The sequence below is a fragment of the Sinocyclocheilus grahami genome, unplaced genomic scaffold, assembly GCF_001515645.1.
Source record: "Sinocyclocheilus grahami isolate Dianchi unplaced genomic scaffold, SAMN03320097.WGS_v1.1 scaffold85.1, whole genome shotgun sequence".
In the NCBI taxonomy this organism is placed as follows: domain Eukaryota; kingdom Metazoa; phylum Chordata; class Actinopteri; order Cypriniformes; family Cyprinidae; genus Sinocyclocheilus; species Sinocyclocheilus grahami.
The window spans coordinates 207211-223263 of NW_015505264.1; the positions used below are offsets into that span (position 1 = coordinate 207211).

The following is a 16053-nucleotide window of genomic DNA, read 5'->3' on the forward strand; positions in this document are numbered from 1 at the left end:
GTCTCCGAGCAACACAGTGTTTTGTTTCTCAGCATTACACGGACCAGTAAATGGTTCAAACAGGCAAACAGTCGTTTGCTAAGTTAAATGAATTGGCATTTTAAACAAATCGGTTGATTTATGGATTCAACTCACTCATTAAGACAGTCACTTGCTGCTACCTACTGGCGGTTGTAGTTTCATATTTTAAAAAGTGGCTAATTATTTCATTTTTGCAATCATTTAATATTTCTGCATTAAAATGTTGTATTTAAACTTAACACAACGTGTGCAAAATCCATCTATGGATTTTGTTCATAGTGATTTTATTTTATTGTTAATAGCCAACATGTTTTTTTTTATTCAGATTGAATTTATTAAATTTAAGAATCTGACATAAAAAGACACAGATATGACAATAAATTGTCAAAATACATCTTTTATTGTTAATAGCCAACATGTTTTTTTTTATTCAGATTGAATTTATTAAATTTAAGAATCTGACATAAAAAGACAGATATGACAATAAATTGTCAAAGTACATCTCTTTGTTTTTTTCTGCTCAGTGTTATTTCAGGGTTTTGATCTCTCAACTGAGAGATCACATCCTGTTTATTGTATTATAGTGACTATTTAATATTACATCTAAACTTTGACTAGGCTAGACATGTTGCCTATTAATTGTATACAGTATATGAACCTGAAAGCATATTTAATTTTTTTTTTGTATTTTGTGTTACTCCATAATAATGTTCTAGTTGAGGGCATTTGTAGTATAGGTATGGGGCCCAAACATAACCTCAAGCCCAGGGGCCCCCGGCCCCATAAATCCTGCCCTGTGTATGTATGTATGTGTGTATATATATATAGAAATAAGCGTTTCTATAAGAAATACAAGAAATACAGCGTTTTCACCACCTTCAAATTTGAGGATTCCTTTCCTTTTGTTTTGATTGCAGTCTAACAAGAAACAGCATTGTTTCTGCGAAGGTGGAGAAATAGTTGGTCAGTGAATCATATTGTGTTTTAGAAGCAAGTACAATCCTGTCTGATAAGTCATCCAGGTACCCAGGTGAAAACAGACAGCTGGTGATGGATGTTTTTAATTATGCAGCATCATTGTTTTCTGCTTGTGAGACTCATGATTGCTTTCACATGAGACGCTTCTCAGATGCTACTGTAGCTTTGTTTGTGTTCTTTTTTCTGTTCTTATTTTCTCAAATGCATATTAGGAATTCTAGGAAAATTAGCATTTTAATGCCAGGAAGTCTTAAATCAGTCATGCTTATCTGTTATTAAAATGTGATTTTAAGATTGATTTTAAGCTTATTTTTAATACCAAAATGAATACCTCATGGATAAGCTTAGAATGATTAAATTATGGAATGCTGCATCCAAAATCATCCATTAAAGATTTGTGGTTATATAGAAAAAAGATATGCTGCTAAATTATTTCCTCTGGCTTATAACACATTTAAAACAAACAATTTTTTTTCTTTTTGTTGTTTATATTGTTGTTATTGCTAGTTTATACTGTACTTGTTGCTAATATTGTTTTAGATCTTCTGAAGTATAATAAGCTAATAAATAAAGTTGACTGGGCTTGTTTGAAATTCCACTGCCAAATGTGACTGCATTCAACATTTGTCATAACTACAGTTAAAAGTTGATTAACCAGAACACACAGGGAGCCAACTTTTGTTTCACTGTGTAATCCTCCACTACAGATTAGTCTCGGTTAATAAAAATGTTCCCATTAAGATATGAAAATTCTCTGAACATTCAGAACATCCTGTTTTTTTTTTTTAATGTTTTTTTAAAAAAACATTCTTGGTGCAAATGTTAAGGTAACATGCCATTTAATCATTTTGCATTATAGGAATGTTACATTTAAACGTTCTGTGAACATTCTGAAGTAGTCACATTCAAAAAAAAATTTAGATGAACGTCGAACTAAAGCGTTTCAGAAAAAAAGTTCTCTGAACAATATATAAATGTTTTTGTGCTAATGTTTTGAGTACACTATTCATAACCAGATAACTAAACAAATATTATATTATGTTACTAGAACTGTTTGTTCATAATTTTAAGAAACTTGCCTTGAACGGTAGCCAAAGTTTTGAGAAGTCAATAAGCAAGGCCTAGACCTACGGAGTAAACATCACATGACTTAAAAAATATTCATATTCATTCAAGCAAGGCAGTCATTTTTATGTATGTGCTTTTCATTCGTCTGCGCTCATAACACTTTATAATAACTTTAATAACAGTAACAAACATATAGTGCTTGACAGATTATTAATTAAAATACATTCAAATGTTTGATGATTTCATATATTCGTATTTTTTGAATGTTCAGAATTACTGTTCTGTTAAACGGTCATTTATCAGGTTGTCAGTGAAAGCGTCTAATGCGTTTCACCATGTATCAAGTAGCTTATGTTTCTGATTCCATGTTTCTTCGTTCCATTTTTTATTGCCTGCTCATGCATATGTTGTTTTGTGATTTAATAATCTGAAACCTTAACTGCCCTTAAAGGTTTTTTTTTGTGGGAACGTTGTAATTTATACTAATTCAAGTAGGCTAGTTCACCGCAGCATACAATTAAAAATGGTCAAAATACATAAAACTTAAAAAAAAAAAAACATTTGTAGATAATATAGGCCTACTGGAATGTACTGGAATTTAATTTCATTCCAAAAGACAATGAATGTGTTGTGAATGAATGAATTCATAATTTCCTATGAATGTTTTTAGAATGAAGGTCCTAATAGTTTATATTCAGAATTGACTTTTTATACTGACTGACAATAAATCAGAGACGAAACCAGGACCCGCAGGCCAGAGACATTTTTTGTTTTATTTGAGCATTGACATGTACAAAAACTAGCCTATTTGAATTGGGTTTGAAAAAATATTTAAAATGTACAAAAAAACTTTTAATTATTTAATAATTTAAATTAGGCTTTTTAATCATTTAAAAGTAATTGAAAATTTGAAAACATTTGAATACAAGTGGGAACGTTGTAATTTATACTAATTCAAGTAGGCTAGTTCACCGCAGCATACAATTAAAAATGGTCAAAATACATAAAACTTAAAAAAAAAAAAAACATTTGTAGATAATATAGGCCTACTGGAATGTACTGGAATTTAATTTCATTCCAAAAGACAATGAATGTGTTGTGAATGAATGAATTCATAATTTCCTATGAATGTTTTTAGAATGAAGGTCCTAATAGTTTATATTCAGAATTGACTTTTTATACTGACTGACAATAAATCAGAGACGAAACCAGGACCCGCAGGCCAGAGACATTTTTTGTTTTATTTGAGCATTGACATGTACAAAAACTAGCCTATTTGAATTGGGTTTGAAAAAATATTTAAAATGTACAAAAAAACTTTTAATTATTTAATAATTTAAATTAGGCTTTTTAATCATTTAAAAGTAATTGAAAATTTGAAAACATTTGAATACAATATAGCATAATGCAACATTTACGTCTGGCCCATGGCCCTCCCTCAATCAAGTTTGGGCACCTCAGCAATGAATAGTCGGTATAGCTTACCACTGCAGGTATTAAACAAAAACGATACAATTATTCAGAATCCCAAACGTTTATCCCCTTCGAGCCTAATCTAAGAATCTGTCTACCTTTCCAGGCAAGAATCCGATTCAGATGATAAACAAAACACCGCACGGTCATCCTGCACTTGACACTATTTGCGATAAGATTCGATGAAATTCCAAGGTGCAGGAATCATCGTATTATTTGGATAACAACATTTTTGGAAACCCCTTACATGAACCTAACACTGAAACCAAATTTGATGGGTCGTTGACACAGACGCCTATAGATAATTACGATACAGTTAGTCACGCACTTGTCGTTCTCCAACGATATAATGCGATCAAACCAGACTGACTGTAGCTGTCACCAGCCGTCATGTGGAAACCGGGAAGGCCCCTCCTTTCGGTAACGTGTCCTCTCCTATCGATCCGAACTCACACGGAGCATGGCTTGAAGCGATATAGCCCCAGTCATGCAGAGGCAAAACGAAAGCGATGAGATCCAGCAGTGACGGAAGTTTCATTCCAATGGACTATGATCGTTTCAATGACATAAAGTCAATAAAGCTTCGAGACAAAAAAAACAACTGACCGCCAGGCATGATTCGCGTGGAAAATCAATAGTAAAACATGAATTTCCATTTGTCCATCTTGAAGCGAGTTTGCAGTGACGGCATCGGTCTGCATGTGACTATGGCTCAAAAATGACCAATGGTAAGTTTACGCAAAGCAAAAAATGAACAAGTATCTCAGTCAAGGAAACGAGTTGAATTAACGCATTACTCTTACCTTCCCGGGCACGGCGTTGTTTGAGCCCGACTACAGGAAAAGCTTGTATTTATAGCTATCATTACTTGGGGATTCCCGGTGATTATAAGCAACAATCAAAACGAAACTCGTAAGTGATTTACAAGAAAGCGTGTTTATTACGAAAGTGAATGTTCACGAGGGTTTGTTCATGTGGAAATTGTCATGCTGAAAGCTCAGTCATGGTGATCCGTTTGAATGGCAATGTAGCCTATTAAGTGTGTACGCAATACGCATGGTAGCCAAGTGTTATGTAAATCCTGCATACGAATGAAACCGTGCCATTGTAACCTTTTAGCGTTACACATGTGCATTTTTGTATTTGCAGCATCGTCTTGGTACTTCTGTTTTGATGCTTATTATACTACCTCTTGCGTTTTCCTGTGAAAGTGGCCACAATAAAAACCAGATCACCAAGGATTACCGCAATATCATTAGGATACAACTGAAGCACGTTGTAAGTATTAATACCACATGTATGCCACCAGGTGAAGGGATTCAAACAGTTTATCTTATGCTGGCCTATTCTCACTTGTGTGTAGGTTATACACATTGTAAAACATCTATTCAATTTACAATAAAATGGGTAATTATTATTTTACTTGGCCTATGTTACAGGCATGACGGGATATTTGTGCCGTAATTTACGTATCATTTACAGATACATTAGAATATAGCTGATACAGTGAACTATGTATCAGCGTTGTACCTTAAAATGTATTGATAATAACCTCCATAATAATATGGGTAATATAATAGGCCACATGATAAAGTTCAAAATTGGAATTTCCACGAACCATAGCTAATAAACACTGTAATATATTACCCACAAATAATATATCATGCTAACACAATGCTTTAAACATTTGAACAAAAAATAAAATGACAAAACAAGGTACATAACTGATTACTCAACATATATTTTAGAGAAATTACTTGAATTTTCATGTTAAATATAATTTAGGTTCCCTTTCAAGGTAACTTCGAACTGCGTCTTCTAGGGGTCACTATGGGTAACTCTTCGTCGTGACCCGTGTCTGAAGCATACATTAAAAAAAACACCAACAACATGTTGGCCAGCGACAGCCCATGACGTCACTACCGGTGCGACTAGTATAAATAGGCACCGGGAGAACATGTCATTCTCTTCTTCGTCTTCATTGACTGTTTTGTTTGAAGCGTGCATTCCATGGTAAGAGCGATCTTTCTGACGAGCACTAGCAAGACGTTTAGAAGATGTGTGCATCCGTGTCGTCGTTATTGGACACCTGATGACACACATAATCTTTGCGTCTTTTGTTTGGGCGAAGAGCACGCACACGATGTCCTCCAGGGGGCAATCTGCGTTAACTGTGCGTTTTTTGATGAAAAAGCTCAGCTCTCATTTGTCTCTTTTCGAGGAGAGGGGGGCAGCCGTCTACTCCCCGCGGTTCAGGACCCGCCGCTGCTGAGGCACGGAGGAGAATGAGCTTGTGGGGATCGCAGGCGGATCTGGCCGATGAGTTTAAAGAGGGGCTTTCCCTCTCGCGCTTGTCGGCTGTGGACGAGAGTGAGCCGCTGTAGGATGATGTTATTTCCCTAACATCGTCTGATCCAGGGGCCAGTGCTCTGCTGGGTTCGGGCATATCAGGCTGATCTACTGAAAGACCTGGATAAAGGCGAGGGCCTTTCTCCCGATGAGGTAGCTGAGTTGCGCCGCGCCACAGATCTCGCTCTCCATGCTACTAAGCAGGCCGCCTCTGCTATGGGCAGGTCCATGGCGGCTATGGTGGTAACGGAGAGACATCTGTGGGTGAACCTGGCAGATATCGGGAAGAAAGAGAGGGGCTTCCGAACTTTTCGGTACCTCCGTCGAGACGGTGGTTGACAAGTTCAGGGAGATGAAGGCGCGCTCAGCAGCCTTCAAATCCTTCATTCCACGAAGGTCCAGGTCTGAGCCTGAACAACCCAGGGGTCCTGGCCCGTCTCGGTCTGAGGATCAGAGATGGGCACAGAAGGCTGGTGTCGCAGCTCGCGCTCCTCCCCCATGGGGAGGGGTAGGAAGAATCGCGGGTCAAAGGGAGGTAGGCAAGACCTAAGGGATGTGATCCAGACGAGGCGTCAGCGTTTTTGTCTGGATCAGAGTGATACTTGAGTATCTACTCATTTCCCTCGGGGGGTTTAACATCTGCCCTTATCTTCCCCTTCCTAATTCCCCTGTAACCACCATCTCTCCACCTGACCGAGGTTTGGTAGGGACTTCCTGCATTACAGTCTCCTATGCTGAATGTATGATGTTTAGGTTGGTTCTATGGCTTCATAGTAACCACCTTACTGATGGTCCGGACTAGAGGCTTCTTCGGGTCGCTTCTTGAATGGGGCTCCTGTGCGGGAACCATGGAGGGCGTGTACGATCCATTTTTATAAAAATATATTTAATACGCTGGTGGTTGTGTATTCCATCTGCGAGCTTTCTTTGCAGTGTTTTCCGGGACCTGTGTGTTTCTGTCCTTTTCTAGGGTAGGTCCTCGGTGAGCACCCACTCTGCTGGATTCAGAAACCGGGTTCTCGACTTGCAGTGATTTCCTCACTCGTCGATGTTGTATCCAGTCGGCCCTGGTTCCGGCATCATGCTTCCTGGATCCTTCCTGGATCATGCGGCCAGATCACAGGCTTCTGCGGGAGCCTTCTTGATCATCAGGCCCCCGGCACGGCACTGCAAAATTTCCTGGATGTCCGGGCCGGGCTTATGCTTTCAGGCTGCCCTGTCTGGTACGCCATATCTAGGTCGCCCTAAGGGGCTTCCTGGTCACCAGGATATCCCCTCTTGCAGAGGCATCGAGAGGGAAGTATAGGTGGCATTTGCTAGAACCTTCTTGTGAAATGCTGTCTCAGGCAGTGCTCCCCTCGTCTCAGAGGGTTGTCTTTGAGCTTGCCACTCCCGTTTGGCTCAGTACTTCCGGGCATCTGTGAGCAGATGCTTGGGAAGCTCTTAAATCCATGCTATAGTAAGTGCACACGCTAAGCTTTGTGCACTTTCTGAAATCCACATGGTGGTAAGTGTGCACGCTGAGCACTCAGCTAGGTAACTTACTGCTAGCCATTCCAGCATTTTACCATAGATCGAGCTGATGGCTTTTCGAACATTTTGCTCTGGTGATGTACCATTTCCATCTATGGGCTGCTCTTTCAGAGTGCCACGAGAACCCCTTAGGACGGTATCTTTAGAATCCATGTTATGGTAAGTGTGCACGTCAAGAATTTGTACGCTTTCCACACTGTGGTAAGTTCGCACGCTAGTACTTTGCGGTCTTTCTAAAATCCTGTAAGGTGAGAGTTACGCGCGGCAGCTTTGTGCCCTTTCTTGAGTTGGTTAAAGCCCCAGTTCCACCTTGGGCACCACTCCACCTATGTATCCTCTGGATACCTACTTTAACAGGGTGTTGCTACTAGGGGTCTGTTGAGACAGTTCCTTCAGCAAGCTCATGCAGAGCAAGTGGTAACCCCTGTGTGACAGGCCACGACTTAGGCCCAATTCTATTTTATACCCCTTCCCCTCCGCCTACCCCTTCCCCTTGTCTGTTGAAACAGAGTGTCAAGGGGTAGGGGTGAAAATATTCCCCTAAGAATTGGGACACCACTACTATGCTGTCACACGGCATCATACGTCGTCTAGCTCCTACAATACACACACCTATGCTGGTGTGCATTAGACCAGTCTGTAATGATATGACGTTAGCAAACTTTAGCGATTTTTTTTTTTTGCAAACATTTCTTTGAGTAACATGACCGTAAATACGAAACTCATGATTGAAAGTAACATAAAACAAATGATTACTTTTCGTTAAAATGTTGCCGCTGAAGCTGGTTTACGCTGAGATAATTCATACCTCTTCATTTGAAGTGTGGTCCCGAAAAATCTTCATTTGAAGGGCTATCTGGCCCTTCCCCTTCCCCCTACCCCTCCAACCAAAAGAGAATCGAGACACCCCTACCCTTTCACGTGAACGTGCGAAACGGAGGGGTAGGGGAAAGGGGAAGGGCTAAGGGGTAGAATTGGGATTGGGCCTTAGTATGATGCTAGGCTCTTGGCCGTATCCCCTTAAAGGAATCTATTCCTGATTCCAAGCCTTGAGCTCTAACCCGGGCCCAGGAGTCTGGCCCTAACAGGTACGTTTTTTTGGGTATGTAGTCTAGGCCTTTGGCCGTAGGGGATAATGTCACGGACAGCCGTCTAATGTCCTAGGGGCAACTCCCATGGCTATGGTAGAGTTGGTACTTAGTGCTCGCCTAGGTTTCTGGCATGCACTCCCCTCAGCATGGTGGCGTGGGTATACTGTTCCCCATAGCGACCCCTAGAGGACGCGGTTCGAAGTTCCCTTGAAAGGGAACGTCTCAGGTTACTTATGTAACCATGGTTCCCTGAGTAGGGAACGAGACACTGCGTCCTCTAGGTTTCCTGCCATGCTTCGGACGCAAGCTTCAGACGAAGAAGTGAATGACGTGTTCTCCCGGTGCATATTTATACTATAGTCGCACCGGTAGTGACGTCATGGGCTGTCGCCGGCCAACATGTTGTTGGTGTTTTTTGAATGTATGCTTCAGACACGGGTCACAACGAGGCGTTCCCCATAGCGACCCCCAGAGGACGCAGTGTCTCGTTCCCTACTCAGGGAACCATGGTTACATAAGCTGAGATGTTTTCGATGTAAGCTACTTACTACTTACTTATTTTTACTGTTTTACTTAAAAAAAATTAACTGAAGTTTAACTAAATGTATATAGGTATTTATATATCAAGTAAATAGGGAAACGTTTGAAATAAAGATTACTGAAAATAATGCATCAATTATATATATAATACTTTATTTTTACTTTTCAGGAGGCTATTATTGAACCACTCCATTCAAACTGCACAGTAAGAAATGTCAGCATGTCGAAGGAGCCAAAAAATGTAAGAAAATGTCTATACTTTTTTGTCTACTAAACAAACCCCATCTGTTCAAGAGTGTGCGCATATGCTAGTCATATTTCTCTCTCAAACTGAAAGAGCAAAAGTTGTTTCTCATACTTGACAGCCTTTTATATGTGGCAGTAAAGGCATGTCCACTAAAATGTGACACTGTTTGGTTCTTTCACTTTAGTATTCTGCAGATTTGCTTTGTAAATGTTCTGACCTGCACTTCCCACTCATTCCAGACCATATGAAGTTCAGGGTCAGCTGGGTGCTGTTCACAGCACATAGACAGTTGTTAGTTTAACAACCCTGCTTGAAGATACAAGTTTCTCCTCCATTGTTGTCACTCATTCGCTGATTTGTTTCTGATCCGCTCACAGACACAGTCCATCCACAGAAAAATCTGCAGGGTTAACGGAAAACTGAGCAGAATCGAGAGGGAGTCAGATAATGTAAACGGACAACTGAAAGTTGTGTTATATAAACTTGTGGAAGAAATAAATGAGTCCTTGAGATGTTGGTGCCATGGAAAGGTAATCGAAACAACCTGTTTCCTCACATTCAGTTTTCTCTTACATCATTTTCATTTATTTAAACCTCCTTTTTGTTTCATTTGTGGATGAACAGAGAGAGGGGACAAATAAGCCAAAACAGCAAATACGAAAGTGGAAGCCTTGCAGGGTGAAAGACATTCTCGCCAACTTACAGAGACACTTTGAACAATACAATGCGTATCTGTCACTCAGCACAGACCTTCCAGAGCGTGGGAAGACTTCAGAGCAAACCGGTATATAATACTTGGCCTCCATCCATCTCATAGCTCTATTACAACAAATTAATGTACAGAATATGAAGAAGTAACTGGACGCACCATGTGTTATTCACACTATTCAGTATTTGACTGAAAAAAAACTTTGTGGCAAAATATGTGCTAACTATAAGCATACTACTTATGCATGAAAATGTTTCCAAACTTTGTACTTCGGATTGTTATCTTTGAATACGAAGGTGCAGCAAATGGAACTCAAACTAAAAAGTTGGTTTCAAAGCCTATATTATATACATTTTCTAGGCCTCAAGTTACGACTTTGTTTCACATGCTTCTTTTTTTGGGAAGTGACCTTATCCAAGTCTTACACGTTTTCTTAAAGCCTTACAGTAAAGCCAAAGATTACGCTCTCACTGTGTTTTTCAAACTTTTTTTGGTAAAAAATTTAACTGAATGTGTTCCAAACACATTAACTGAGTTCAGTTAATGCTTTTATTATGTTTTGTAAATTGTCAGTAGAGCTGTTTCTTAAAAATCCTCTTACGGAGTGATATTTTTAGTTTATAATTATTAAACCTTGACTTAAGGAGCTACTGAAATGGTTCTATTTAACATGGTTGATAACAATTTGTACTGTTCTACTGCATCTATCTTTGTGAGCAACACTTGCCAAGAAATTCCTTGCCTTTTTCTTTTACCATCTTTATTTATCTTTAGTCTTAAACAGCATTTTAATGCAACATCTACATGGACTTACATACATTTGCTGTAAACAAGCTGCCTGTCATTCTTATATATATATATATATATATATATATATATATATATAAAAATCAACAATTGTGGAAAAATTGATATCATTTTCGTTTTTCATGTCATTCCTAACAAAAGAAAACCACAAAGATGTGAATGAGTCAGTGTGGACTATTTAAAACAAAACTGCAACCCAGAAGTTAGGTTAATAACAACTGACTAAAATACCTTTTGTAACTAATGTTGTGAACTGGAAAAGACCTGAATTGGCGAATTGAATAGGAGACTTGTGGATTGGCAAATCACGCTTCTCCGTTTGGCACTCTGATGGCCAGTCTAGGTTTGGCGGATGCCAGGAGAATGTTACCGCTGGACTATATTGTGCCAGTTGTAAAGTTGAATTGAATAGGAGTAGTTGATGGACCTCTCAGTCCATTTCATTTGCATTCATCACAAAAATTCCTAAGAAGTCACCCACACTTCACAGCGCATCAGTGCCATACACCAATACTTGCAATGTCATACCTTGAAATACAGTTGTCTGCATTCTGGACCTTCTTCTTGTTCATCCCTATACCAGAAGGTGGATTTCTCAGTGAGCTTTGTGAAACCATGCCCTTGGGTTTCATGTTCCCTCTGCAAACACAAACATAATGATGATCTTACAGCCTGAAGAAAATGTAAAATATCAGGACTGGTCAGTGAGCTGGTATCTTACTCCGAGGGAGGGCTGGTCAAGCCAGAGGGGGTGTTTCGTAATGGAGAGTATCCTGATGATACGCTCCTCACTGAGCCAGTGGATGAGGTTTTGCTGCTAGGAATACCTGTGGCGAGAGAGGGGAAAGAGCTTTTTGAACCATTGACAGAGCCTTGATTTTTTTTTTTTTTTTTGATGTCCTTATTTTAATATGAATAAAAATGTACCATCTCTACACTTTATGTTTGGATGCTTGTCAACTCAATGGCATCAATGTGCATTTTAAATGTTTTGTAGAGAGTCCAAAAACTATTTAACTTTTTTACTGATGGTAAAAATATTAAAAGGAGACAATTGGAGGTTAGACAAAATTAAAACCAATATGTGGACAGGATCAGTAATGTTATGGTTACCTTGAAAAAACCCCAAACCAAACACACAAAAAAATACCCGTGAAAAAGAAATTTTGGCAATTGAAATAAAGCTAAAATAAAATTTAAAACCTAAATTTAAAAAAAAATTATAATAATTTTATGTTTTTCTTTTATAGCGCCACTAAGTGACCAAAACACCAATTTGTTTAAGGACTTCAGATTGAGGGCTTATCCATATGAACCAAAGCTTTCCCTATCCAATCTTTTTTTCCTCATTCTAAAAAAAAAATTCCGTAAACATGGTGTCATCTCAAGAAATATCTGCGTACACACGAAACCACTGAAACAGACTCAAAACGATGTACTATACATGCCAGACCAGTATGTGGCGATGCGATTCTGCCACAGAAATACGCTAAAAATGGAGAAGAAGACTTGGAGCATGCATAAACCTTGCACACTGTATACAAACCCAACACAACAAAAAGAAGACGAAGACGGTGAATGCAACAACTTCAAGAGCAAGAGTGGAGTCATAAATTTAACATAAATAGATATTTATAAAATGTTTATTAAATAAATGTATTTATTTATGGAGTCGAACACAAGCATTTAGTCCGCCACTATTGTTGTTGTTGCTTTTATGTGACGTAGCCGTGTCTGACTAGGGTCGAAACTAGGGATGCTCCGATCCGCCTTTTTCGCCTCCGATACCGATTCCGATACCTAGGGTTCAGTATTGGCCGATACATATACCGATCCGATACCAGTGAAGTTTTTTTCCCTCATTTAAATAAATGTAGAATTTATATATCTCTGTGTGTGGAACTGATAATCATTCTTTCACAATTTACTAGATACAGACTACTTCATTATAAAGAAAAATAAAATAAACAAATATGAAAAAATATAGGCCTATGTATATTTATAATCTATGACAAAAATGTATCATAAACTAGGTTAGTGGATAATTCGGCAGCAAAAGTTATTCTAGAAAAATCAGTGCACAATAATTTTAGAAATCCAAACATTTAGTGAAAAAAGTTATAGCCATTGAAGTAAAAGTGATTTACAAGTGACAAAGGCACAAAACAAAATGACTGAAACTTAAAATGCAAACTGAAAACATACAAAAATAACTATAATAGTTTATAAAAATATATAAAATAATACAAGCCGGATTTGAAGCACTAAAAACTGATCTTTTTTTGCTCACTAAAGTGGCCAAATACAGGAGCAATCCGGTAGGTTTTATAGCTCTGCTTGTGTCCAGCTTCACAAAAGTGATTCTTGATGAAATAACAAGAAGGAAATGCTTGATTAAAGAGGGAAATGATTGATTAAAACGAGTCCATACCTGTGCCAGCACCCTGCCCATAGGCTGAGCGCTGAGGTAGACGAGAAGACACGGTGGACATCGTGGATACAGCAGGAGAGTTTGCCTTCTTTGTTGGAGGAGGTTTGTGCTGCAGACATAGAAAAATGTAAAGTTTATATCAATCCACTCAAGGCACTCTAAACAAATGGTGCAAATGAGTGAAATAAAATTAAGGCAACATGAAGTATCAGTTTCTACACACTCTGCAGAGCAACATTTAGATCACCGCATACACTTTAGTGCCAATCAAGCAGTTGAGTTTATTGTCTAATTTCATACATGACCCCTTAATTGCCATTATACACAGTTCTTTTTCAGGAATAAACAGTTTAAAGAACAAGTGTGGTTATGGACAGCCCACATGCCACAAATCAGGGGCTGTATTCACAAAACTTTTCTTCTCACCAGTTCTCCAAAATAGCAGTAAAGGTTCTTAGGTAACAGTTTCCTCTTAAAACCTATTCACAAAGCTGCTGAGACCAATCTTAACATAAGAAAAAAGGCAGACCTCGTTGCTATGGATTATGTCTTACAAATGTTTTTGCTTTACTTTTACCCGTAGGGGATGGGTCTCTGTCAGTGAGTTAATCACAGCGATATTGTAGAACGAGGTTTCATGTTGCCATATTCAAATCAAGATTTTAAAATAAAAATGTTGCCATATTCAAATAAAGTTTTTAATATGTAGACAAAGTGTCACTGATTAACAAGTATATGTTCAGCTAATTGTCAGCCTCAACGTGTCTGCATCTTGCAAACTATTAGTGGATATGCATACAAGCAGCCTTTTAATTAACAGCTTAGAATAATCATGGCTGATAGCAAGACGTTTTGAAAACTTGAAAGAAAGCCAAACTGGACTCAAGAACAGTTGTTACTTCTTGAAAAGTGTAGTAACATTTGTTACTACATGAAAAGAAGGACATAATTGAATTAAATGGAAAATGTTTACATTCTGAGTTGGATTGCCCACAACAGCCATTTTAGGATGGTTTGTGATTTGGTCTTAGTGACTTAGGAGTGCTCTTGAGTCCTCTAAAATGAAGACTGACATGTCCATTATTTTGTATATGTTTCTCCTAAATCAGCAAGTTAGGAGCTACTTTTACCCTTAATAGCTTGTTTTGACTGAGTGGTATGGTTCAGTACAGTGCAGTTTGGTATGCAATTAAGTCCGTTTCCATTGTCAGAAGTTGTGAATGGTACCAAAATTAACCCGTACCACTTTTTTGGTACCCTTCCTTCATGGTAGTTCAGTACCTAAATAGTGGAGCTAGACTCACTGCAAAATGTTGACTGGTTGACAGAGAATCATCACTTGCACATGCTACAAGGAGAATGATAACACAAGGGGAATGAAGTATCTCCTTCACTTTTTTTGTACGGTGACCGAGACGTGCAAAACAAAATAACAATTCAGAAAACATTATAACAAGTCAGAAAACACAATGACAAATTCGAAAACAAAATAAGTCAGAAAACACAATGACAAATCTGAAAACAAATTAACAAGTCAGAAAACACAACGACAAATCAGACAAACCGGAAGAGGTAGGTATAGTTTGAGACAGCGTCATTGGTTTGGGATTACTCACCGCTGACTGGACGAGACATCTGTCAATCAATGTATACAGGAAGAACCAGCCGAAGAACAGCAGAGTCGTGGTAGAAAGTTCGGACATGGTATTAAAGTAGCTCAGTTTAAATGTATTGTATGAATTGCCCTTACTATGGAATAAAAATACGGGGTGTCTATTTACATTTAGTTAAATGTGACTGTAAATCATCAGCTCCAGTTGGCTTTTTGACGCGATCGACCCGGGTTCGATCCCGACTTTTGCCGAACTTTTTTTCCTCCCTTTTCAAATCTTGTATTAGCAATGGATTCTATTTACACTAAGTGAAAATAGCAGTATTTTTAGCAATATGCTATTTACACTAAGTGCAAATACCTAGTTACACTATGTTAAAATAGCAGGATTTCTACTATCAAGTATACTACTTGTTGCAAATAGTGGCAATTATCTGCACTTCAGTATTGTAGTACATTATAAAACAGTATGCAATAATAACGTATTGAGTGTAAATTATAATTTTAATTTTTAAATGGATGCCACCTTATTGGTACAATAAAGCCCTCCCTACACCTACCCTAACCCTACCCGATACTTTATTTTCAACTTTCATAGTAAGGGCAATTCATACAATACATTTAAACTGAGCTACTTTAATACCATCTCTGAACTTTCTACCACGACTCTGCCGTTCTTCGGCTGGTTCTTCCTGTATACGTTAGGGGTTGCACAGACTAATCGACTTCAATGCTCTGCCATGACGCTTTAAGCTTGACGTCGACTAGTCGATGGTCCTATAGAGGGCACAACAGGATATGAAATCTTTGAAGGAATTCCACATTTACGCTCCGTTTCCAACAGTTCAAATGACAAATAAATGCATATTCTGAAAGCGCTCCACAAGACGTGTGATTATATTACTGGATGCTCGAAATTGAATGGGAGAATGCACGTTTTAAACAGCTTATTGTACAGGTAAGTTAATCGCCGTTCTAATCTAATGCGCTGCTGCACTGTAACACACACACATAGGCTACAGACAGTAGCGCTTACATCACGTGCATAGAATCATTCAGCGCGGAAATGTATTGTCAACACTGTTCTGTGATTTCTCAATAAAATAGCTGAGAAACTGAAAAGTTCAAGCATATATTTCTTAATAACTAGTAAATTCCACAGCTTCACTACTAGTAGAGAGACAATCCGTGTAT

At 38.5% G+C, this 16053-nt stretch overlaps 1 protein-coding gene and 1 long non-coding RNA gene across 4 annotated transcripts in view; one reads left to right on the plus strand and one right to left on the minus strand.

The window, feature by feature from the left end:
- The first annotated feature begins 3796 nt into the window (after positions 1 to 3796).
- Positions 3797 to 10867, plus strand: LOC107586691 (uncharacterized). 3 transcript variants are annotated; one of them, XR_001609385.1, is made up of 5 exons: positions 3797 to 4268; positions 4690 to 4818; positions 9223 to 9294; positions 9678 to 9830; positions 9925 to 10867. It is a non-coding gene; the product is annotated as an uncharacterized lncRNA (long non-coding RNA). The 3 variants fall into 3 exon arrangements; XR_001609384.1 differs by lacking the exon at positions 3797 to 4268 and adding an exon at positions 4279 to 4452; XR_001609386.1 differs by lacking the exon at positions 4690 to 4818 and having other exon boundaries at positions 3804 to 4268.
- Positions 10868 to 10898: 31 nt separating this feature from the next.
- The window catches only part of LOC107586767 (zinc finger C2HC domain-containing protein 1A-like), a gene marked incomplete at its 3' end in the record, with an annotated part of 24574 nt that continues 19419 nt past the window's right edge, over positions 10899 to 16053 (minus strand). Inside the window, exons 7-10 of the mRNA XM_016274289.1 lie at positions 13248 to 13356; positions 11538 to 11643; positions 11345 to 11455; positions 10899 to 10947 (exon numbers count right to left, since the gene is read on the minus strand). Of these exons, the coding sequence (XP_016129775.1) occupies positions 10899 to 10947; positions 11345 to 11455; positions 11538 to 11643; positions 13248 to 13356 (375 nt within the window). The remainder of the gene's footprint in view (positions 10948 to 11344; positions 11456 to 11537; positions 11644 to 13247; positions 13357 to 16053) is intronic.